The sequence below is a fragment of the Hypomesus nipponensis genome, chromosome 16 (assembly GCF_054491055.1).
Source record: "Hypomesus nipponensis isolate SF chromosome 16, ASM5449105v1, whole genome shotgun sequence".
NCBI lineage: Eukaryota > Metazoa > Chordata > Actinopteri > Osmeriformes > Osmeridae > Hypomesus > Hypomesus nipponensis.
In genome coordinates, this window is record NC_140376.1 from 8,837,924 (window position 1) to 8,862,738 (window position 24,815).

General features: G+C 50.0%; 2 protein-coding genes across 4 annotated transcripts in view; one reads left to right on the plus strand and one right to left on the minus strand.

The window, feature by feature from the left end:
* mcf2l2 (MCF.2 cell line derived transforming sequence-like 2) overlaps window positions 1-24,815 on the minus strand; it is a 48,399-nt gene that overhangs the window by 4,783 nt on the left and 18,801 nt on the right. For 2 of the 3 annotated variants that reach the window (XM_084675600.1, XM_084675598.1), the window contains exons 9-27: window positions 24,620-24,734; window positions 24,034-24,153; window positions 23,728-23,919; window positions 23,273-23,464; window positions 22,902-23,088; window positions 22,510-22,613; window positions 22,257-22,345; window positions 11,190-11,256; window positions 10,660-10,775; window positions 8,334-8,403; window positions 7,973-8,065; window positions 7,372-7,464; window positions 6,275-6,400; window positions 5,695-5,916; window positions 5,010-5,102; window positions 3,732-3,810; window positions 3,568-3,622; window positions 3,340-3,437; window positions 370-441 (exon numbers count right to left, since the gene is read on the minus strand). In XM_084675600.1, coding sequence (XP_084531726.1) covers window positions 370-441; window positions 3,340-3,437; window positions 3,568-3,622; window positions 3,732-3,810; window positions 5,010-5,102; window positions 5,695-5,916; window positions 6,275-6,400; window positions 7,372-7,464; window positions 7,973-8,065; window positions 8,334-8,403; window positions 10,660-10,775; window positions 11,190-11,256; window positions 22,257-22,345; window positions 22,510-22,613; window positions 22,902-23,088; window positions 23,273-23,464; window positions 23,728-23,919; window positions 24,034-24,153; window positions 24,620-24,734 — 2,183 coding nt within the window. Of the gene's footprint in view, window positions 1-369; window positions 442-1,122; window positions 1,210-1,845; window positions 1,933-3,339; window positions 3,438-3,567; window positions 3,623-3,731; window positions 3,811-5,009; window positions 5,103-5,694; window positions 5,917-6,274; window positions 6,401-7,371; window positions 7,465-7,972; window positions 8,066-8,333; window positions 8,404-10,659; window positions 10,776-11,189; window positions 11,257-22,256; window positions 22,346-22,509; window positions 22,614-22,901; window positions 23,089-23,272; window positions 23,465-23,727; window positions 23,920-24,033; window positions 24,154-24,619; window positions 24,735-24,815 lie in introns of all 3 variants that reach the window. The other variant, XM_084675601.1, reaches the window with a different exon arrangement.
* Window positions 16,029-17,320, plus strand: b3gnt5a (UDP-GlcNAc:betaGal beta-1,3-N-acetylglucosaminyltransferase 5a). Its single transcript, XM_084675602.1, has one exon. The coding sequence runs from the start codon at window positions 16,029-16,031 to the stop codon at window positions 17,169-17,171; it is 1,143 nt and encodes a 380-aa protein (XP_084531728.1). The 3' UTR covers window positions 17,172-17,320.

Sequence of the window (24,815 nt, forward strand, 5' to 3'; positions counted from 1 at the left end):
CACGTTCACGTGCGCACCAGACAATGCAAGAAATCCCCATGCTCAGACAGATTTTCTATTTATACACACCGAGCATGCGTGACAGCCAGTCAAAACAAGCGACACACACACACACACACACACAAGACGGGCGTGCGCACTCTCTGAACAAACGAGTCATTCCACGAAGACACGCGAGCAAGCGCACATGCATGCCACATGTATAGTCACACAATTACACACGCCCCCAAAAAAACACAAACCCACCCACCCACCCACGCAGCAAGACTCTAAACACCTCCTGAAAAGCACGTCACAGTAGTCCAGCCCCATCCAGGCCTTGCATGCTGAGAGCCATCCGTGGGGCCGGAGGAGCGATTTTTGTTGTACCTTCGTAACCCAACGGCGTGGGATCGCTCTTGATCTCGTGCCTCTTGGTTTTGACACTAGCTGTGAGGGGACCTGCCGTGAGGGGGTTCAGCGGGGGGAGAGCAGGGGGAGAACAGAAGGGGGGGGGGGGGGGTTAGGAGAGGACACAGAACCTTGGCTCTGGATGTGTTTGGAGTGTCTTCTGGTCCGAAGAAGGTGGAGGCGCACACAGGACGACGGTGTTGCTTTTCCGTTTTCGGTTGTTTTTGGGACAGCCTCCGATTGCTCTCTGTCACGTCAAGAGTGTTTGAATGAAGGGTGGGTCTTATGGACCTAGGCATTTACTGTCAGAACAGGAGGAGATCAGTCACCTACTAAAGACTCTCTCTCTAACTCGCTCTCCCTGTTTCTCAGTCTCTCTCTCTCTCAGTCTCTCTCTACCTCTGCATCCCTCTCTCATTTCGCTTGGCATTTACCACTTACGGTGGTTGAGTTGACGTGGAGGGATGAATAGTTAACAGTAGATAAAGCGAAAGATGATGTATTTGCTTTTTTGGGTACGTGAGAGAGAGTGTGCGTGCGTAAGTGTGTCTCGGGGAGAGACGTGCGGAGGAATAAGGGCGAGAGATATCCAGAGATAGGAAGAAAGAGAGACTGAGTAAGAGTGAGACGGAGAGAACAAGAGAGAGATCAGACAGGAAGAGGGGGAGAGAGAGAGAGAGCGTAGGAGATACGGAGAGGCGTGGAGCAGAAGCGAGCGTGTGACTCAGGTACCTTTGGTGCGTCTGGCTGCAGAGGAGGAGGTGATAGAGGAGGCTAGGGAGAAGCGGCGAGGCACTTCCGTCTCTTTAATCACAGGCTCTGAGGTGAGAAGCATAGGGAGCAGGGAGGGTCAGAGGTCAGAGAGAGGGAGAGAGCAAGAGAGAGAGAGAGAGAGAGGGAGAGAGCAAGAGAGAGAGAGAGAGAGAGAGAGAGAGAGAGAGGGAGAGAGCAGAGAGAGAGAGAGAGAGAGAGCAAGAGAGAGAGAGAGAGATAGAGAGAGAGAGAGAGAGAGAGAGAGAGAGAGAGAGAGAGAGAGAGAAAGAGAGAGAGAGAGACAGAGAGAAAGAGAGAGACGGACAGACAGACAGTGGGGTGGCTGGGGGGAGGGGCATGGTGGGGCTGGTTTGTCAGCCGGCAGCGTGGGACGGACGAATGGGCACGGACGGGAAGTAGAGGAAGGGGCAGGATGACGGGGGGGGGTGGATGATGGTGGGGGTAGGATCATGGGGGGTGGATGACAGGGTGTAGGGATGATGGGGGTGTAGGATGATGATGGGGGGGGGAGGGCAGGATGACAGGGGCAGGGGCGGACTATGGAACATCCGCAGCTTTGGCTGACTGGGATGACACGGGGCGAGGATGACGACGCCACGGGAGAGGGATGACGTCCGTGCCGGTGGGGATGACGGCGCGTTTCGTCGTCGCGGCGCCGCCGTGGCGTCGTCGTGGCGTTACCTGAGGGGAGGGACCTCCGGTTGGAGAGGCCTTGCAAGGTGAAGCGTTTCCTAGCGTTAGCGGTTGACTGAGGGGCTGAGGCGTCGGCTGGGAGGGAGGGAGAGGGAGGGAGAGCAGATCAGTAAAGGAGGAAGAGGCCAGAGAGGGACGATGTCCGAGGAAAGGGAGGCAGAGGAGATGGAGGACAAGGAGGGAGAGCAGGTCCGTGAAGGAGGAGGAGGTGTAGGAAGAGGAGGAGGACAGGGGGCAAGGAAAGGAGCAAAATAACAGGAGGAGAGGGAGGAGAAGAGGGAGGAGGAGGGGGAGGAGGGGAGCAAGGCAAAGGTCAGGAGGGAGAGGAGAGGTAAGGAATGTAGACGAAGAAGAGGAGGTGGGAGAGGAGTCTCGCGGATGACGAATGCAGCCAAGGTGTGTGTGGGGGGTTGGGGTGTCTCGGACACACATCGTATTCGCTTTGCTTCCTGCTTTGTGAAATCTGACCTTTCACCTTTTTTGTGGCACACACACACACAATCCAATACAAATGTGGACTCCTCTGACAACATGGCGTACACACACACTCACACACTCACTCCACATCAGGGACAGACCAACCCTGTCATGAATCCTGTCTCAGATGAAACCCACTCCAGTCCAGCCAGACTGTGGTGTCACGGTCGCCGCGCCATACTGCTGTCACCACACAGAACTAGGGATGCACCCAATCCAGATGTTCCGAAACCGAATACCGAATCCTACTCCCACCCTTAGTCCGTGAACACGGTAAACACATGAATGAACACAGCAGTGTATTATTATTTACTGTAAAAAAAAAAAAAGAACAGGCCTAGGCAACATGATGCCAGAGGGAAGAGGAAAAAACTGTTTTGACAATTCCCATATGCCTATCTCAAGATCCAACCAATATCCAAAACATTGGCCTTTTAGATTTCTTGAATTTCTTTCGGATGTTTCGTACTCAAATGTTTTAACAGCGGATATGTTGTGTATTGTTCAGGGTCCTTGCCACCACGAAACAAATCGGCGTTGCAATTTGAACACGTAGCTCGACTTGTATCGCCTTCTTTTGACTGAAAGTACTGCCAAACAACACTTTGTCTGCTCACCAGTTCCTTTTTCCCTTTCTCTCAGCCTACTGCATTGAACAGTCCACCTACGTAAACAGCTCCCTGTAATCAACGGCCGTATCATTATGTCGACGAGCGTAGCGCGCGTAGTGCAAGCATAGGGTTTGGATTCGGTGGAAAAAAATTCTAAGATTCGGCCGAAACCGAACCCCATCAAAAAGCCCAATATTCGTCCGAATCCGAAACCGAATCCTGGATTCAGTGCATCCCTACACAGAACTGATCAGCTACAATGCCACCAGCTCAATGTCCCTCAGCGAACAGACACAAGTTTGGTTTATCTGGGACCCATGTTCTGCCAGGTCAAGGGCCTTGTTCCTGTAGGAGTGGTAGGGTCTTGACCTCTGGCAAGGTCATGAACTCTCACCTCGTTTCTGTCTCATGTTGGGGCTGGGGTTGCTCTTCCTGAAGCCCGTTTCGGGGCTGGACGAATCGGATTGCCTCAAGGCCATTTTACGCATGTTCCTGATTGGGGGGGAGTTAGTCTTTAGTCTCAGGTCTTTGGTCTCAGCCAATGAAATAGCGGTGCATTCGCAAAATCGATAAGATATATGTATTGACTAGAAAGTGGAAAAGTTGCAGTTCCTGGCTTTACCTCATGGGGGCGTGGTAGATGTTCTCTGAAATCTTTTGGTGCAGCTGGCTTGCTTCTGGGGAAAGATGACAGAGAGCTGTTTGAAAACGGATTAGTACGTGTTTGTGTGTATGTGTGTATGTGTGTGTGCGTGTGTGTGTGAATAGAGTAGGATTGTACTATACCTCTGCATGCCTCTAGCTGGCCTGTTAGAACTTTCCGGATCTCAGACACCCACATGTTCTTTACATCCATAGAGGGAGCCTGGATGGACACACACATAGGCAAGGCAAGTTTATTTGTATAGCACATGTCAACAACAAGGCAATTAGAAGTGCTTCACATAAAACCATTAAAAGCATCAAAACTTAATGCAAAAGAAAACACGATTTTAAACAATTAAGAACATTCAATACTTCAAAAACATTGAAAACTATCAAAAGCAAGAAATAAAATAAAATTTGCAGTGCAAAATACAAGAGTGAGATGCGGAAATGTATATCCTTGAATTTTGTACAATTAAAGGCAACAGCAAACAGTAAAATCTTTGATCTGGATTTAAAGGAGCTGAGGGTCTCTCAGCAGACTGCCGCTTTCAGGGACCTTGTTCCAGATATGTGGAGCAGAAGAACTGAACGCTGCTTCTCCATATTTAGCTCTGACACACACACAGTGTGGGAAATGAAGAATAGGCATCTGCCCTTTTCAATCCTGGTCCTCAGGGACCCCCCTGCCCTGCATGTTTGAGATGTTTCCCTCTTCCAGGGCCTTGTGTCATGTGTGTGATGTGTGAGTTTTCGTAACATGCTGTAACAGTCTGTCCAAATAAATGTCGTGTCTTTTGCATGTCAGTGAACACTCTCTGGCTCTAACTATCTCTGTCTGAGGTGGTGTGGGTCTTGTGGTCCGCGATGAGTGAAACGCGCCAGTGACAGAAGGAAGAGACTCGAGAAATGGCAGAACGTAGGCAAAAACGACTTTTTCCGAACGAAGAGTAAAGCCAAGAATCTAGCTTGTAAAGACACGTATAAAATTGCCTTTTGATTCACGATATCCTTGGATTTGGCACCTACGGTCGCGCTACCAATAAGTCGAAGGTAAAGTTGCTATTACAAAAAGCTCCAAAAACGGTATTTTGCGCTCAAATGGATGTTTTCCATGTTTTTTTAATGTATGTTTAGGTAAGCTGAGGTAAAATTCGACATACTTAACATGTGATGTTGGGTTTGGGCTAAGCACCGAATGTTAACAATGTCTGTCTCCCTGTCCTCTACGCACACACCTGAACGGGTCATTAATGATTAATGGCCCACGATTAATGAGCTCTGCAGAAGCCTGATAACGACCCATTCGTTTGAATCCGATACGACGAGCCTCTCATTTCTGGTGAGCGGCGGTTGTGTCAGAACAGGATTGGATGGTTACCGAACGGAAACGAATCGAACCGACGCAGCAACCCGTACCTGGATGATGTAGACCTCCTCTCGGCCGTTGTACCACACTTCAAACTTCTTGATGTCTCCTTTGACGTTCTCGGTGATTCCCACGGCGCTCATCTGGGGACAAACAAGGACAATGGAGCCAGTGTCCCTCTCCCGGTCTGAGCGACCGTCTCTACCGACAGGAAGGGGTTTTCCCCTTGTAGACGGCTAGCCTGCTCAGGAGAAGGCTCTCTGGGCTCTGTCCGTGGGAAGCGGAAAAACCTTATCTCGACGGTTCAGGTTAAACCGTGATGTCACGGCTATTGTGCCAGGTGTGTTTGTGGCGCTCCAATTGTCTGTCTCTGTCAAAAGGAGTTATTACCCCCCCCCCCCCCTCCGCGCTCTCTTTCGACTCTTCGGATGGAAGAGGTTGTCCCTCTCTCTTTGTTCCCCTGTCTTTTGTTTTGCGCTATGAATGTGCAGTGGCCGGTCGCGGAGGGGAAGGAAAACATTCATAACAGGTTCCTCTGGAAAACAATCCCCCTCCCCCACCCCCATATCCCCCCGTGAGGAAAGTGCGCCCTGTCATCATCGACCTTTTCCTTCCTGCCAGCCAAAGGGTCAGATGAGGTGAAAATTCCAAGGGTCCTGACCCCCCCCACCCCCCCCAGACCCCCGCCCCCCACCCCCCCCCCCCGGCTGCCCCCCCCCACACACACACACGCACCTTGAGGGAGTGCTTGAAGCCGTACGAGGGGGTCTTCTCGTGGCTGTCGGCGGTCTCCTCCCTCCTCTTGCAGAACAGCAGCATCGTGTTGTACAAGAACAGGTGCCTCTGCATGGGCTTGAAGCGCGCCAGGTCCTTCACCTTGCTGTGGCCCCGCTTGTGGTCCGTCCACACGTTGAACGAGCCCTGCCTCAGCAGCTTGCCCAGCTCGCTCAGGTTCCCCTGAGAGGGGGGGGGGGGGGAGTTAGGAGATGAGGTGTGGAAATGTCGTCTGACTCACGCGTACAGCTTTCCCGTCTGGCAATGTGTCATTGTTTCTATCCCTTGCAGATCAACCCACACAATTCCACTTTCTCTCTACCTCTCTCAGTCTCTCTCTCTCTCTCTCTCTCTCTCTCTCTCTCTCTCTCTCTCTCTCTCTCTCTCTCTCCAGTCCCCCCCTCCTTTTCTCGCTCTCCTCGCTCTCCTCTCTCTCCCCGGCTCTCCTCTCAGATCTCCCCTGCAGATGCCGACAGTCAGATCATGAGCCAAGCGATTCTCCCCCGACCTCTAACCCCTGACCCCTGACCCCTGGACTAACCTCAAAGCCTGTGATGGCGATCTGGTGCATGGAGTCGTTGACCGACTTGATGATGTCCAACATGGTGGACAAGGCTTCATCCAACTCCGCTGTTCCCTCGCCGCTCTTGCTGCACTTCAACATCTCCTGTAAGGAGGGAGGCAGTTGCTCATATTAAGAGACTACATTTCCCAGCAGTTCCAGATGGATGTATTTTGTATTGAGTGTAACTGTTGTGTATATATACATTTATACAGTATGTATATAGTATTTAATTGTTATCCTTTTTGGATGGAGGTGGGGTCATGGCACATTCCGGAGATGTAAGAGGCATTTTATGAGCAACACCGATTCTTGAATGTTAAGCAGGGTTGTGTTGTCTAATAAATATACCATATTTCTTCGAATAAACGCAGCCCTCAAATAAACGCCGGACCAAAAATAAACGTCATTGAATAAACGCTGCGGCGTTTGTTCGAAGAAACACGGAATATATACCGGTATATGTTTCTGTGTTCTCAGTTTGTTGGGGTGTTAGATTTCAGTTTCACGCTTTGTTGCGCTAGAGATGTCTTTGACGTACAATCCAAAAACACTGTGGGGGAGGTCATGTGCAACACGTCTCAACGCAACCCACAACTCTTTGCAGTGTTGCGGACCAAAATAGAAGAACCAAAATAACATAGTTTACCTTAGACAACGTATGACTCACCAGCTCAAGCCCCCCGACATTTTTCCTCTGTATTCAACCAGCATATCATGTCAATGAAACCCGCCCATCAGAACATCCTGTTGTGGCTAGCGTGTTCACAGTTACCTTTTGCTTTCTGCACGACGTTGTGCCACATTCACTATGAGGAACTTGCGCTGCAGGTGAATCTGAGGTTTGACTTGGCGGGAAAGCATGTCTGGTGTACATATGGGGTACTGCTTAGTGTCTGGGGTGTGGCACCAGGTTTCTAAAGCCCTAGAATGAGTCTGGAGGTAAACGCCTTTCATTAGAGATAAAAGACGCGTCATCTCTAATGAAACGTCAGAGACGTTGAATCGGAGGAGGAGGCTTGGTGACCAAGGAGTTAAAGGATGGAGGAACAGGCCTTCGCTGAGCACCAACTTGCCTTGAGCATTAGTTGATACTTGGTGATCCTCTGGACTGGTTTGAGGAGATAAGCATCCAGAGAGAGTTTATGATCCAACTTCTTCTGACACTCCTATGGGGAGCGAGGGGAGGAGAGGGAAGGAGTGGGAAGGAGAGGGGAGGAGAGGGGAGGAGAGGGGAGGGAGGGAGGGGAGAGGGGAGGGGAGGAGAGGGGAGGAGAGGGGAGGGAGGGAGGGAGGGAGAGGAGAGGAGAGGAGAGGAGAGGAGAGGGGAGGGGAGGGGAGGGGAGGGGAGGGGAGGGGAGGGGAGGGGAGGGGAGGGGAGGGGAGGGGAGGGGAGGGGAGGGGAGGGGAGGGGAGGGGAGGGGAGGGGAGGGGAGGGGAGGGGAGGGGAGGGGAGGGGAGGGAGGGAGAGGGGGGAGACAGGAGGGAATAAGAGGGAAGAAGAGGAAGGAGAGGGAAGGAGAGGAGAGGCAAGGTGAAGCGACGAGGAGAGCAAAGGAAAGGAGAGGAGAAGAAAGATTCACAGAAGTCCTCGTTAGCACGAAACAATTCCGTAGCTATATTACCTTCAGTTTAAGTAAAAGGAGGAAGTGTCGTTGAGGAGGAAGTGGGCCTCACCTGAAAGAAGAGGCTGTCTCCACACTGCCTCCACACTGCCTCAGAGCGGGGTTTGTTCTGACAGTACTTCTCATACACCTGCAGCTCCTCTTTCTGAAACCACATTTACATATACGTATTCATATATTCCTTTAACACGTCATGTGAAATGTGACCTGTGGGACGGATACATAGATATATCCACACCAGAACACACACACGCATGCACACACGCATAGACACAAACACATTTATACATTGATACAAACAGATACACACAGCTCTCTCTCTCTGTCTCTCTCTCTCTCACACACACACACACACACATACACACACACACACACACACACTATGTAGTGCAATATTAGCCCCAGGTACAAACCCTCTTCAGAAAGCATGTTCCAACCAGCTCTGGTTTTTCCACACAATTCTCCAGCTCTTGGAGAAACGTTCTGGAAAGAGATACAAGAAACCGAAAATGCATGTTTAAATGAACACCCAAACAATTCAATAGACACATAACTTTGTGAGAGAGCGTTTAACTGGACCTTTTCTAGTTAGTTTCAAGATCGAGCACATCATGCATGTAAAAAGTGAAAGCGGGGGAGTATTAAAAGAGGATAGAGAAGGGCGGGAAAGGGAGGGGGCAAGCAAGAGAGGAGTGGAGGGGAGAGGGACAAAGGGAGGTGAGAAGGGGGAGAGGAGGGCAAGGAGACCCCAGACAGGAGAAGGGAGGGCTGGAAGGTAGCAGAAACAGGAGCAGGGAGAGGAGGCTATCATAATGGGGATTGGGGCCCGAAGAATGCTGGCTGGAGCGAGGTATGTGTGTGTGTGTGTGTGTGTGTGTGTGTGTGCGTGGAATGCTTGTTATGTGCTAGTACTCTCTGCGGAGAAGGGTCTTGGGGATGCCAGGCGTGCTGGAACAGAACTCCCTACATTCTGTTCGTCCACTCCTCAGAGATGATTCCCGACCCAGCCGCTCCACTGATTAGGGTTGTGGGAGTGGGCGTGTGGGACTGACAGACCTGGTCACGGAATACATGTCACCAAATCAGTCTCTGCCATGCTTACGACATGTACAGTACTGCAGAGTGGCTCCACCCAGAGCAACTGTGGCACACGGAAGGATCTTTCGAAATACGGTCGAACGTCATTTTCCCCCACGAAATGCCCCAGGCGGAAAGACTTTCAAAATCCGAGGCCAGTCGCTGATTGCAGCCGAATCGAAACCCGACTCACCATCGCAAAGGGCCTACTTCAAACGGATCCAAATATATGTGTTTTTATTTGCATATATCTACGTATATTTGCTTGTTCAAAACAATCTCTCAAAGGACTCCACCACTGCCAACACCGATACTCCCCCCCCCCCCCCCCCAACAACGCGTCATGGAAAGAAAAATAACGGGCAGAGAGGGAGCTCTTCAGTAAAGCTGGCATCAAATGATTTAAGGCTACAGCTACAGCTCTGTGGCAGGAAACTGATGAATCTGATGGTCTCTGCTCACCACAATAAAAGTCCCATTTCGTTCTAAATAGTGCTGACAAACTAAAGATCCTCCTCACAAGGGAGCCGAACGCGACGACAGCGAGTCGAGTTGGGGCACTGGTTGGGACTTAGATATCAGAGTGCCATGTATCTCTGTGTGTCCGTATCAGTTGCAGTTGTGTGTGTGTGTGTGTGTGTGTGTATAGTACCGGTAGCACTGAGTAAACACAGCCAACTGCATATTTCCATTGCAACAGGTGGAAAGTGTGTGCAAAGCATGTGGGTCAAGGTTGGTGGGTGGGAATTGGGGTCGGGGTCTGGGTGTGGATGTCTCTATTTTATGACCACGGTCCTTCGTCCACTACCAGAAAGTGCACGACCATGAGCAAACTCACACACACACAGCAACCCAACCTAGGTAACCCAACCTAGGTAACCCCACATAGGTAGTTCACAATATGTGCTTCATGTTTTGGCTACCCGCAATGTTTTTGGGGCTATCTAGTTGTTATTATCAGTGACCTATGCACTATGTTAAGCTCTCTCTTGGAAGTCGCTTTGGATAAAAGGTAAATGTAACCCAACAAAGGTAACCCTACCTAGGTAACCCAACATAGGTCAACCTATGATCATAAGGAGACCTCACTGAAAAGAAGAGACCTGACACCAAGGAGACGCAGAGACAACAGTAATTACCCGTTCGGACTACCTGGACAATCAGCTCATTTTGGGAACTTTTCTCTCCAATTTGCCGTCATTTTATTGTAATTCGTCGATTCCTGTATGGACACGTCCATACAGTCACGTCCTTATGTCAAGGCTCTGCTTTCTGTTTGCTGGGATCCATTCCGGATCAACCTCAAACTGGCATGACTTGTTCCTTCTATGGGATGTATGCAAGACGAGAGCAGGTATGTTGACAATGAGGGAGGGGAGAAGGTGAGGAGCAGAGGGAAGGAGGGGCGGAGGAAGGGAGGAGGGGAGGGGCATGACAGGAGAGGAGGAGAGGTGTGGTGAACGAAGCGAGGGAGGGGGGGAGGGAGGGAGCGTGGATATATACTGTTTATGTAGGGAGACAGAGAAAGAGAGGGAGAGAGAGAGAAAGAAAGAGAGAGAGAGAGAGAGAGAGAGAGAGAGAGAGAGAGAGAGAGAGAGAGAGAGAGAGAGAGAGAGAGAGAGAGAGAGAGAGAGAGAGAGAGCATGCCTCATCATCCAGTACCTGTTGTGGAACTCGTAGATTTCAGGCAGGTTGCCAAACAGCACGTCCCTCCTGTTCTCCAGGGCAGGTGGGATGAGGTGGGAGAGCTCTGCATTATCCAGCTCAGCCGAGTAGCCCTGGAGAACACAACAAACATTCCTCAGCACAACGACGTCACCGTCGACGCTCGTGTCAATCTCTGACCCCTTTCGCCGGAATGTTCCGTTTGGTATCCATGGGGGAGGACGGTGACATGAGGGGGGAGATAAAGTCCAATAATGGATCGTGATGATGCCGATCAGCCTACCGACTCACTGTGTGAAGTCTCCAAATGTGTCCTGCTGACATCATCTAATATGGGGCAAGGGTCACCCCCTCACACCCTACCTCCCCTACAGGGTGTCCCGGTGTGCTGGTTTGAAAGACAGATGTAAACTAACACCAAGGACTTTAATTATAATCCGGCTGCACTCCTCAAAAGGGGCCGAGGTGGTGCGTAAGCCCCCCCCCCCCAGTTAACACGCTGCTCAGCGGCGGACAAACAAGCCCACCTCCATGATGCTCTGCAGCTCCTCCACGTACAGCCGCTCTGTCTCAATCAGCTCTGTCATGATGTGCCTGGAGGGGAGGGAGGGAGGGAGGGAGGGAGGGAGGGAGGGAGGGAGGGAGGGAGGGAGAGAGAGAGAGAGAGAGAGAGAGAGGGAGGGAGGGAGGGGGGAGGGGGGAGAGACATGTTACAGATGAATCAATAAAACCATCAACACTGATTAAAGTATCTCGGTAGGATGATCGATAGCCTTATAAACACGTTAGGACATGGAAGTCGTTTTACATAGATGACTGTGTCTCAGTGTCATTTTTCCAGGTTGCCATAGTGCACTTTCAGAAGCTCTAAGATTATTGTATGATGTTTTTACAATGCGTGCTGTAAAATATCCATGCACACAGCAACCCAGCCATATGATCTGTCTCTTGAAAAAAAACAAAGGATCGTCAAAGGTAATCTTAGCGGGAATGTTTGCACAACGTCGACTATTACGTTGTGACAGGTAACTGACGTGCGTGCGTGTCTGCACGCTTCCGTCACAAAGTGTGGCCCTTGTGTGAACAGACTATGAATAGATGTTTGTGCGAACGTTTGCACGTGTGTACAAGTAGACAGAGATTCTTTTATACGAGTCCCATGTGGTCATGTGGCTCCATGACTCTCCCGCTTCAATCTCGACAATCGTTCTCGTCATTTTTTACGCTGCTATCTCCCAGAGGCTTGTTGTTCAGAGATGCTCGCGAGAGGCATTAGCACACGAAACACCCTGGAGTTGCAGCAACACAGCTGAACCAGGTGAAACAGGATACCGCAGCTACCGATATCCTGACTGCAAAACAATAGGCAAACAAAGACTGCTCACAGAAACACATTAGATCCCTTCCTGCATAGCTTACTTGGCATGACTACGATTCATTGTCACCCACACGGACGTGTGCACAAACACCGATGCTGAATGGGTCTATTATTATTTATTCCAATTTTATATCTATTCTTAATTTTGTTCAATTATCTTACTTGACATGTTTTGTATTTTATTTGATGCCTTTATCGACAGTACTTGTATTGTCTTTTTGTAGATTTCTACTTACCGTGTTCTTTGTCACGCCCCGACCAACCACCCAAGTAATTTCTTCAACTGTGCAAACTTGACCCTTTTCTGACCGTTTCTACACAACACGTCGGTATATGGGCTTGGCATGTTTGTGTGTTTGGATGTGAGCGTGATGTGTGTGCGCGTGGTCAATGTTACCGTTCCCATGGAGAACATTCCAGAGGTCTCTGTTGTACTCTCAGCTGACTGGGCACGGTGACCAGACAGTAGATGAAACACACACTGCCAGTAAAGGCCACTACAGGGAAGTAGGGGGGGGGGGGGGGGTAGATTGAGAGGGGGAGAGAAAGAGTGTGTGTGTGTGTGTGTGTGAGAGAGAGAGAGAGAGAGAGAGAGGCAGTCAGGGGGGGCGGGGTAAATGGGCAGCGCTTCCAACTCAAGCACAGCCGTTCTCTCCTTTTCCACGCCTGTTTCCTCCCCCTCTCACACACAGACACACACAGAGCCACACAGGCAGGCAGGCAGGCAGGCAGGCCCTGCAGGTCACAACTCCAAAAAACGACTGGTGGAGAGAGGGAGAGAGAGAGAGAGAGGGGGGGGGAGTGAGAGAGAGCGAGAGGAGAAGAAAGGGGGAGCAGAGCAAGAGAGAGAAAGAGGGGAGGGAAAGAAGACGAGAGAGGAGAGGAAAGAGACAGAGAGTGATAGAGATAGCCAGAGAGGGAGAGAGAGAGAGAGAGAGAGAGAGAGAGAGACAGAGACAGAGAGAGAGACAGAGAGTGAGACAGACATACCTCTTCAAAGAAGACGAGAGTTGTGTGTCAGCAGTGGAAACTCGTTGGACTGTACTTTTCCTACAAACACGTGGATGGAAGGAACTTCCCCAGACTGGTAAGTAATCTGAGCTAAGAAGGTGAGAAGGGGGGCTTGTTTGTGTGTGTTGATGAGGGTAAGGGTGTAACAGAAGGGGGAAGGTATGGCGCTCACCAGCCGAGAGTCTGGTTCTAATACCTGACACTGCTCTGAGCCACAGGTATCAGATTTCAGTAGACAAGTTTAAAGAGAATGCGAGAAGTTTGAATACGTTTCAAGAGAGGTCATAGGGCCACTAGGGTTGGGGTGTAACAAGAGGTGTGAGATAGAGAGAGACCGAAAGACAGAAAGGGTGTGAATAAGAGTGAGCGGGAAACGTTGCCAACTCAGCCAATTCATTACAATGCTGTACGCACACCCTGAAGGGCCCAAGACATACGTTTTTACCGGTGAGTAGTTCCGTAACACCGTTTTTACCGTCTACTCACCGGTGCTGGAGAAGTCACAAGGAATTTACCAGTGAGCCTGTTCAGATCAGTCAGCAAAGCTAAAAGTGGGATCTGGTGTCCACTATTGGTAGGGGGGAGGGAAGGGCAGAGCACAGGGGAAACACCCTGCTATGGAACCCAACCTCACATCTATAGAGGGGCTTAAACAATAGAAGGAAAAGTCTGAGGTGAAACAAGCTTGTTTTTACAGAATACAAAACAGAATTTTAGCCAGGATATTTTTGGGGGCATGGAAATCCCTTACATTTGTGGCCACATGAAGTTTGGGTGAATATGTCCACTCTGTTGAGTTTTTTTTTTACTCTTCTAATGTAATTTACAGAAATGATATGCCGCAAGGTTATGGCTGTCTTCTGTGTCGAAGAGTTCCTTAAAAACACACAATACTGCACTGTAAATGTTCATTTAATACAGTCATCTGAAGGGCCCAGACTCTGAATAGAAATGCAATGGAGAGCTCCAAAGATTCACTCTGTACATTCAGGAAGGCAATAAACCCCCTTCCTGTCTTTTTGATGTCTTTTCTTTTACAAACACAACACAAGGTGTTTTAGACGGCTGTCCGAAAAAGCCCCTTGCCATGTTTATAACCAAATTAGGCACATTCGCAATTCGTAACAGTATGACCCATGACAAGTCTGGCATTGTGCAGTATTCTACCAGCGACCCTATAAAATGTGCTTTACTCCGTCTGCCCATGAGCTCACAAAGAGCTGTATAAATCCCTAAGATATGTGAATACACTTGAACGCACCCCCCCCCCCCCCCCCCCCCGGTGACACCACTGCCGAAGATACCGATGGCATATTTCGAGTATGTAACAAGTGGCTATTGAAAGTGCCTCAGGCCAGGCACACGGCCTGGACCTAGGACACCAAGTTTTATCATGTGCCCTCGTGGTCGAATGTCACGGAGCCGTTGGATGTTTGTGCGTTGTCGGGCCGCCTCATTGTTGCCCGTGCGAATGTGCTGCTGCGTTGCCTGCAGCCATCCCTTGGCGACCGTCAGACGGGTTTGGTTTCCGAACTCAGCAGTTTTGAACGCTCAACTCTGCGGTGCTGAATGCCCCCGCCCCCCATCTCCCCATCTCCCCACCCCCCCGTTGGTATTGTACATAGCGCTGGGTCGGCTTTTACATTCATCAACCAGCGAATGCTGTGACCACAGCTGAATCGCTTGGCTGGACATTGTGGGGGTAGATTGGAGCTGGCTTGTGCGCGCGGCTGAGGGGAGTCCCGTTATGGCCCCCACCACGACTTCTGTAGAGTAGCCTGCGCCAAAGATAGTCAATGTTGACTATTTGAAGAACTGCACCCTGCTGCCTATGACTGGCCACGTGGGCCCAGACATCTCGGTTATGGAACTACTCACAGCTGGCCATAAAAAGTGAAATATAGTTACATTTTTTAGGGCGTGTCCTGATAAATGAAATGCAAATATTTCCAGATCTTTCCTTGTGTCCCTGTTCAGCAATAGTAACCATGTAATTGACCACAGTCCATTGATGGATTAATTTAGTGGGAGGTTCATATGTTCTTTTCTTGGACACAAATAGGTCTAAAACAAAGTGTCCCCCTATTATTGATATTATTTATTGGCCAGGCGGTTTAGGTCAAACTGTGAAAAACATGAACAGGTTGAAGAAATAGTTTGAATGTGCAGTAGAGGCACAAATCAACATGACCTCTCCAAACATCACAAAGTCAGAGCCACAACGAATACCCAGTCAGTCCTTGCTGGCCCTTGTCACCCCTCCTTCAGTGACTTCAGGTTGCTTCCGCCTGGTCACAGACATCATCTGCCAACGTGCAGGACCAACAGATGGACTAACTAATTTGTTTCGGATTCTATTGGCCTTTCGAAGAACATTACGTATAAATGCTAAGTTTTGTTGTGTGAACAGTTTGTGTGCGAGTGCTGAAGATGACTTGTGTGTGCTGCTGGCTGTGCAACAAATTGCCCCCTCGGGATTTTTAAGGTGATCAAGACAACAAGTCCCCAATCAAGTTCTTTCTCGTCTCTTTTACAGATGTGGTGCTAACAGTTTGACGTGGGGAAGGCGGACTGCGCACTGAAAGGGGTGATAAGGACAGACTTCTGCACGACAGTGTGGCACAGACATACTAAGGAGGCCGTGGGGCAGGAAGAGGATGTTTACCTAAAGAACCTGTCTCTCTACAAGCCCCATGTTTCCAGTGGGGTCAACATGATGCGACACGGACACTCCGCCTCTCAAACACGCGGGACGCCCAAAACGACTTCCTGTGAAAGTGTCGCGAGCCTGTCGAGGGTGTCTGCCCGCTGGACTTGACCCGAGTCAAAGCCGAGCGAGAACGCATCCGCAAGCACACCAAAAGGGGAGGGGGAGGCAAGGAGCACGTCGCAAACGGGGGACCGCCCCCCGCCCCCCCCACCCTAACCCCCCACCCTAACCCCCCACCCCCACCCCACCCCCCCCCCCCCCGCGGAGATGTTCATGAACTTCCGCCGCGTCCGCAAATGGCAGTGCGTGCGGCTGGCGGCCACGTGCTTCGCCGTGTCGCTGCTGATGGTGTGCTGGGACCAGCTGGACCACCACGTGGTCAGTCACGTGCGCTCCTACTCCTACCGCTACCTGGTCAACAGCTACGACTTCATCAACAGCAGCTTCGCCCTGCGGGAAGGGGAGTCATCGGCCGAGCACCGCTACCTCCTCAACCACCCGGAGCGCTGCGCCGGGTCCGAAGTCCTGCTCCTGCTCTTCGTCAAGTCGTCGCCGGAGAACCGGGAGCGCCGACAGGCGATCAGGGACACCTGGGGCAATGAGAGCTACGTGGGGGCCACGCAGGGGGAGAGCGTCCGGGTGTTGTTCGTCCTGGGGGTGAGCGCCGACCCGGATCCCCTCGAGAGGAGGAGGGTCCAGGGGGATCTGGAGCGGGAGGACCAATCGTACGGCGACCTGATCCAGCAGGACTTCCTGGATACGTTCCACAACCTGACCACCAAGCTGCTGCTGCAGTTCCGCTGGGGCCACGCCTACTGTCGCCACGCCCGCTTCCTCATGACGGCGGACGACGACATCTTCGTGCACATGCCCAACTTGGTCCGCTACCTGCGCGGCCTCGTTCGGAGGGGCGCGGCCACGGACGTGTGGGTGGGGCATGTCCACGTGGGCGCCCCGCCCGTCCGGCGCAAGGACAGTAAGTACCACGTCCCGCACGAACTGTACCCCTGGCCCTCCTACCCAGACTACACCGCCGGGGCGGGGTACGTGGTGTCCGGCGACGCCGCCGCCAAAATCTACCAGGCCACCCTGCGGCTCAACTCCTCCATGTACATCGACGACGTCTTCATGGGGATCTGTGCCAACGCCGTGGGCGTGGCCCCTCGCGAGCACGTGTACTTCTCGGGGGAGGGCAAGGCGCCGTACCACCCCTGCATCTACGACCACATGATCACCTCGCACGGTCACGCCGACGACGTGCGCTCCCTGTGGCGGGCGGCGACCGGGCCCGGGGCGCCGCACGTTTCGGCGGGGGTGTTTGGGAAGTTGTACTGCGCGGCGGTGAGAGTTGTGCTGCTGTGTAAGCCGTACCATCAGAACACCTACCCCTGCAAGGCGGCCTTCTCCTAGCTTCTCCAAGCTTCTTCTGGACTGTTCCGTCTTACGACGCTTGTCGTAAGACAGCAGTACACTGATCTCTGATGCTTTCTTTTCTAATTCAGTGTTTGAGCCAATTGTTCCTGTACTACCAATAAATCCCAAAGCTATTTTCTCAAGCATCCATGTCCTGTTTCTCTCCGTGTGACGGTCACCTCAGCGTGCGTGTTATTATTTATGTGTGTAGAGTCTCTGGGCCTCATGTACGTACATTTGCAAACGTAGCGTTATTAGCGCCATGGCCAACCCGCTGTTGCGCACGCTGTGTTATTTCAGTTTACGTCGTATTTACGAAACCTGTAGCCCACTATACTGTACAGCGAGCATTTAAACGCGCAATTGAATGGGCCTCCTTCTCTCTTTCTATCATGGATCAGCCACCAAAGTCGAAACAGCGATGACTGTTTGAAATTATCCTGATGCTAATATTTGTAATGTAGCGATGAGTTTAACAACTGCTGGAATGCAATGTGAACGTTGAGTCGGAGATTCAATGTAATTTTTGATTTATTCCAGTAACTGTATAATATTGCATGGCTGCTCAATCTGTAACGCGTAATGATTTTGTGTTCACTCAAGTCAAAAAGTGTGATTTTTGTGGCAAAAATCCTTTGGCCTATGTCTTCGTCTTGCTTGGGTTCCGGCTGCCATTTCACCAGGAGGCATATACGCATCCTGGTTTACTCCTACTTTTTAAAAGCAGAGAATTTTCACCGCAAAGTGCGCTTTCACAGGCGGTTTTTGCACAAACCGCAAAACACATAATTAGGCGCACTTAACGCATCTCCCCCCATCTCTGTATGGAAAATTTCCCCTTGACCCTCCCGTGAATGCATAGGCATGCCACGGAAAAGCCCAATTTGCCATTTTCAGTTGCCGCGACAGGCAGTCTGCGCTTTTATCTCAGTGCAGCATGTTTGTACATACCTCGCCAAGCTTTTACGCGCAAATTGCGAAACAAATACGCCTGAAATGGGCGCAAAAGCGTTAGTACATAAGGGCCATCTGTCACACACTCTGGCTTTTCAAACAAAGTCCTATATATATATAAATATTTTTTTAAACCATCTCAATCTATTATAGGAACATTTGATATTTTTGTATTCATCAGCGTTTGTGCCTGTAATTTCATTATTGGGACTTTTTTACGTGTTCACCACATGTGGAAAACTAGGCTACATTTGAACTTCCTATGTGACAACAAAGATGTTTCCACACATCGGGTTACTTCTCCTCCGCCTCTCTATGTCCATTTTCTAAAACGGAACTGGTTAACAGAAGTGTACTGATTACCCATGCCCTGGTTCCACAATATAGACCTCTTTCTCGGATCTCTGCAACATCTCACGTCCCGGCATTGTTTCTCCAAAGGCCACCGAAGATAAACCGACTGAAACCTCAAACCTTTTCACTTCAGGGTTCTATGCAACTCAGTCTGGCCCTGTTTAGTTTACGGCACTGCCATTCTTACTTTTTCCAAGACATCACACAATCGGTAGCTCACCACATCCTACCGAGCTAAACTGTACCAGATGAAACTCCGTCTGATGGCACATGTTACCCTTCAGTTTGGGCCCCCCAGGAAGGTAGACAGCGTGGCGGAGCACGGAAAAGTTTGTCATGACAAAACAGACAGGAATGTACTTTTGTCCGAAGATTTACATTTAGTCATTTAGCAGACGCTCTTATCCGGAGCGTCCAGAGAGACAGATTTGGAGGAATGAATGGAGATTTAAAGGTGCCGAATGGGGGATGTGTTGGTTTTGACTGAGTGCCTGAGGGAAATCAATGGGTGGAAGTTCAGCGGGGGTTTTGGGGATGGGGTTTTGACTGGAGACCCTCTAAATCTCTCACTCTCTCTCCCACCCTCGCTCTCTCTTTCACTCTCTCCCACTATTGTTTCGCTCTCGTTCTCACTTCCTTTTCTATTCACTGCTGTTTTGCCAAAGAATGTAAAAGGAAAGCATGGCAAAAGTCAATGTTTCAACCTTATAGACCAATTATCACCCTACGTCACACAACTGTCAAGCAGGCTCAACTGTGCATGTCGGATGAAGAAGACAAACTTCTCCCCGGCCTATTACACTTGGAGTGTCGATCAGGTCATCATATATCTCTGGCCACTGGATTGCAGGGCTTGATATTAACTTTTTGAGGCTCTTGGCCTTTGGACAAATACATTTACATTTCACTTGTCTATGTACAAAAGTCACTTGACCCCAATACCATGGGCGTAGATTTATGGGGGGACGCTAGGTTCTTGTCCCCACCAACATTTGAAAATGACAAAATTGTCCCCACCAATATTTTAGCGAATTGTGCTGCTATTTGGATCGATTCCGACGGCCAGGATGCGACAGTACAAGAAACGCCATTATTTGATTGGCTGAAAACCCGAAGGGGGAGGGTTATCTGACACGCGACACGCGACACGCACGGGAAGAAGCACATGCTGCTTTGCTTGCACTGGCAGTCGCAGACAAGCTAGCGGGTGTGTCAGCGACATCGGTACAGCTAACTTACCAGGGCTGTCTGCCAACAATACATACATATAAGGCCAGAGTAACACATTTTAATATTCCCTTTGCCCTTCAGCATATACATTTGCCCCTTTTTGTGCTTTGTAGATCAGATATGCATCCACCCAAGAAGAAGAAAGGGAACATACAAAGCTTTTTAAAAGCAGTGTAAGTCAGGCTAAATAACTAGCCACACTAGCAATGGTAGTGACTAGGCTTTCAAATGCAGATTCTACTGTGGAAAAAGTATTAACTGGTGGTATTATATTACCCAGGATATTGTTACAGCTAAACCTAGCTTCTGTAGCTAATCTTTCAACCAAGGTTAGGAGTCTAGCCTAGGACAAATTCACAGTTGATGGACTGTCACTGCATTGCTAGACAGGTGCTGGAAAAAACAGTTGGCAATGCGAATAATTTAACATTGTTGGTTATTGAAATATAATGAATCATTATTTGATTATTAATGTCCAAATAACACTGTATACAATATGGTAGGAGGGTTAAACTTGCTAGCCATAGGATAGGCTACAAAATGAATGAACCATTTTGTATGCAGGAAAGACATGAAAACACTCCAGATGTAGAGCAGGCTGAGGAAACAGTATCAGGGCTTCAGGTGAGGTTTATGATGATCAAACATTTTGTTGTTCAGCATTACAGTCTCATCATCACAGTCTCTTTTTTTGGAGAGTGCATTTTTAAGATTATACAGTTAAACTAGCTCTTTAGGGATAATATACAGAATGGCGTCTCGATTTGCGCTCGGGGGGGGGGGGGGGGGGTTGATGGGTCTGAGACCAAACCTACGCCCTTGCCCGATACCCTTAAATACCCTGACCGAGTGGTCGGGCAAAACTAGCCTGGCTAACGGAGGGCGCTTTCTCAGGCAAATGACGAATGAAACAGGCTTGGTTAAAGAAATCCGAGATTCTGGCTATCTTCATCAGGCTCATATCTACATTACGCAGTCCTCCCTGACGTTTCTGGTATAGTATGGAGTGAAATACAACATGTGCACACTGCCATGGAGCGAGTCTGACTGAGGCTAACGTCAAGACAGTGTAACTGGGATGCAATTTCACTCAGATTGCCAGTTTAAACAAATCAGAAAAATAATCGGACCAGCTGGCTAAAAGCAGAATTCCCATGTCTCTTGAAAGCTGCCCTGCTCGACGTTTTAGAGTTTTTAGAATTAACTTTGTGACATGACGTGAAGACATGGTTGCCGCTCGACTATGCGGTCTGTACCCGGCGACATTCTCACTCAATTTTCAAGACTTTCGTGACCCAAATCGAAATTCTGATGCGTCAGATCAATAGGTAATCGCTTTCTCTCTCACAGGCTGTCCTCCTCGACCTTTTTGGTCTTTTTTAATCCAACTATTTGTATTATCCGTGTGGTCCTTTTGCCATTTGAAATGCTATCCTTTCCCGGTTTTCTGCAGCCACATTGCGCGCAAATCCCGAATGTTTACAAACAAATAATTGGTCTATATGGAACTATTTGACTTCTCCCGGTGCCAGTATTAGTTGTCTGGAGAACCCAAATGTGGGGTTGTCTGTTCCGTAAATGCCTTAATTTGTTGACAAAAATAAAACAAAAAAGATTTAAGAACATGACCCAGTGACCATGAGGCAGTCTCGTGTCAGGTGGGTAACCGTCCCACGTGTCAAATGCAAATTGGAGCACGTCACCTTGGATTCCCCTCTCATGTGAAGGCCCCAAGGCACAATGAGATACCAGACTTGTTCCTCTTCTGGTTCATTGACCGTTCCTGCTTGCTTGCTTTCTCTATCTCTCATGATCGCCAGCCTCCAAATATTGATGTCCTCCCTGTCGCTGTGATACTGGCTAGTATCAAGTCCCCTGATCTGTCTGTTTTGTTTGACTCAACAGACTGAGCCTAAATGAATGAGTCAGGTGGCTGAGCGGTTAGGGAATTGGCTAGTAATCAGAAGGTCGCTGGTTCGATTCCCGGACGTGCAAAATGACGTTGTGTTCTTGGGCAAGGCACTTCACCCTACTTGCCTTGGGGGGAATGTCCCTGTACTTACTGTAAGTCGCTCTGGATAAGAGCGTCTGTTAAATGACTAATTGTATATGTCCAGTAGCTTCATGGATGTGCAATACTTTGAATATAGGCACGGCTTTAGTTGGTGTTGTTTGACAACGTGTCTATTGATTTGTCTCTCCACTCTCTCTTTTGTCTCTCTACATGACCTCACCTTCCTCATTCTCTCTCTCTTTCCATCTCTCCGGTTGTTGTGATGTAACCGGTGGATCGCTGCCAGTTTTGACTGCCCAATAAAGATATTCAAAAGTATCTCTTTCTCAGTCCCTCTTCTCGCTCATAGTACTCGGAACTATACACTTGTAATGCCGCAAAAGATGCCTCATTGGACGCGTAAACATCTCCCCTCGGCTCCTTGTAGGGATGTGTGGTTTCGGATGTTCTCGGTGCTTTGTGATGGTCGGTCAAGGAATGAGGCAAGGAGGAGAGAAGTGAGGAATGCAGCCAGAAGACAATTTCCTTACCTGCGTCTGTTCAACAGACTCTCCTCCGTCTCATTGGTCACCAGGACGTGGGGGGAACCTCCCTGACTGGCCTCGTGCATCACTTCAATCTAGGGGGCGGAGTCAGAAAGTGTCACAAAAAAGTCACACGGTGAATTTGTGTCGCGTGTCATATTTTTTTCTCGTAAACGATTTCAATCGTTCAGGCGAGGGCCATCACAAACAGGGTGGTAATTACTCACACAGAAAAACCTGGGCCAAGACCAGTCTTTACCTTGATGCTTCCTTTGGCCTTGCGAAGGTTTTTCTTTTTGGCGAGATCAGCGTCACTGGGCTGTTTGGCGCCGTTTGAGTTATCTGACGTTCTGCGTGTGAGAGCTGGAGACAGACGCACATCAGACACCAGCTGGAGAATGTTCGGTGTGTCAGCGTATCCTAGTTACTAGATCCACGTGATGCCGATGGACAGACACACATACAGACATTTGATACTGGTACAGCCAGACACCTGCATTGACAGATGATATCCGGCAGACAGACACGCAGATATGTGACCCTTCCACACGGCAACGCGCTCAACACAACCAAAAACACACCCACGTGCACGCGCGCGCGCACACACACTCGATACCTCAGCCACACAGGAAGCGGGGTCAGGTGACTTACGGGGGGCGGGGGCGGGGGAGGTTCGAGGAGTCTTAGGGGCGGGTCGTTTGGGGGAGGACTCGGGCCGGGGAGCCACGGGCTGGACGGGGCGTGTCTGTTTGGCGGCGAGCTTCTTCAGACTGACGTGTCTCTTCTCGAACATCTCCCGGACGTCCTCGAGCTTGCTCAGCGCCCTCTGGACACTGGCCTACACCGAGGGAGGGAGGGAGGGACAGATGAGTTCAGGGGCACGGAAAACAGTGGGGTCCGTGACTCGAAAACACAAAAGGGCCTGGTCCAGAAAAAAACGATTGAATGCCGATAAAACGCTCGAGATACAACGGTAGAGATGGATACGGCTCTCGCTCTATCCTGGCGTGCGATTGGCTGACCTTCACGTCGTCGGAGAGGACCAGCTCATACTGGTTGTGGATGTTCCTCAGCTCAGTCAGCTGGTTTTCTTGCGCCGTCTCCAGGAAGCGCTCGATGTCAGCCAGCGCCGACTCCGCCCCTTCCTGTGATTGGCACTTGTCCACGGCCTGGGAGGCCAGCAGATACATGCCTGACTCACACCATTGGTTCACCTGAGGACAGACAGAGAGTCTGATTGGTCGATCCACTGGTACCGGTTAATATTACATTGAGGACATGCATGTTTTTATTCATTGAACATAGAAGTGAGTCTGCACGGGTTAGGCGGGGGGTTCCACTGTTCTCTCTGGAAAGAAAGGTCCCACCAAGAAGGCATTTACAGGTACCTCTCTCGAGAACCCTTTCAGGACTCCACGGAACCCCATTTGGGTCTACACCCCAACCGTTCTCCAGTGAAAAGGAGTTTCTCCCTCACCTTGTCGATGCCCCTGTGTATCTGCAGAGACTTGGACAGGATGTCGTTCTTCTTCTGCGCCTCGTTGGTGAAGTCGTCGCACACGCGCCTCAGCTCCACACACTTGGGCCGGATGGAGTCCACGGCGTAGTGGTCACTCTGGATCAGCTGGTCGCCGTGCAGCGCGTGAAGCTGGGCCTTCTCCAGAGAGCCCTGGATTCGCACACACACACTCTCTTGAACTTGAAGGAAGTGTGTGATAATCTAAGGTTGATCATCATTTGGGATGTCCTCTGAGTGTGTGTGTGTGTGTGTGTGTGTGTGTACCTGTGCATTCTCCTCTATGGTCTTCAGGTTCTTCAGCAGGAAGTCCACGCGTGCCACACAGTCCCCAATGTCTGACAGGCTGGTCAATGACTCCGTCAAACCGTCCAAAGACACTTTCACCTGGACAACACACACACACAACCACATACACACACACAGGAGGAGGGGGGGAGAGAGGGACAAACAAAAGGATCAGTTGGATGCCGCAATTACTGATTGCTTATTTTTCTCTAAATGTTAATATCTTCTTTATGATTACGTAAAAGCAAGCCCCTTGCGCAAAAAAAATATGTGAAGAAGTAAAAAACTGCAAGCAGACAACTTTTGTCATTCTTTTCCTACCATGGGTCAGAGGCACAGGAAAACAATGATAACAACAATAAGGTATCATTTTGTCCATGCTTGTATCTAAAATATGTGCAGTATTGGGGGGGGGGGATTTGAAACATCTTGACCTGCTGACGAACGCACAAAACAGTACCCACACCCACGTCCTGAGACCCTGTGGTGACAAAGAGGTTTGTAGGTCGCCTTTCTGTGAGAGAGGTCAGGGGCGACAGGTGCAAGAGGGCGGAGGAAGGCCCACCTCTCGAAAGTCGTGCTCAAAGTGGCGCAGCTGCAGACACTGCTCCAGCTTGAGGTGGTGTCTGGACCAGAACTGCTCAAACGCGTTCTCCGTCTCATCCAACTGGGCCATCAACCTGGAACACAGGCACGGTGTTACTGTTGATGTGGCTTCTCTGTAATATCATATAAGTATGATATTAATCTTTATATGAAAA

Bases quoted from the DNA above. Each gene is read 5' to 3' on its own strand.
- b3gnt5a (XM_084675602.1), top strand. From the start codon at position 16,029: ATGTTCATGAACTTCCGCCGCGTCCGCAAATGGCAGTGCGTGCGGCTG.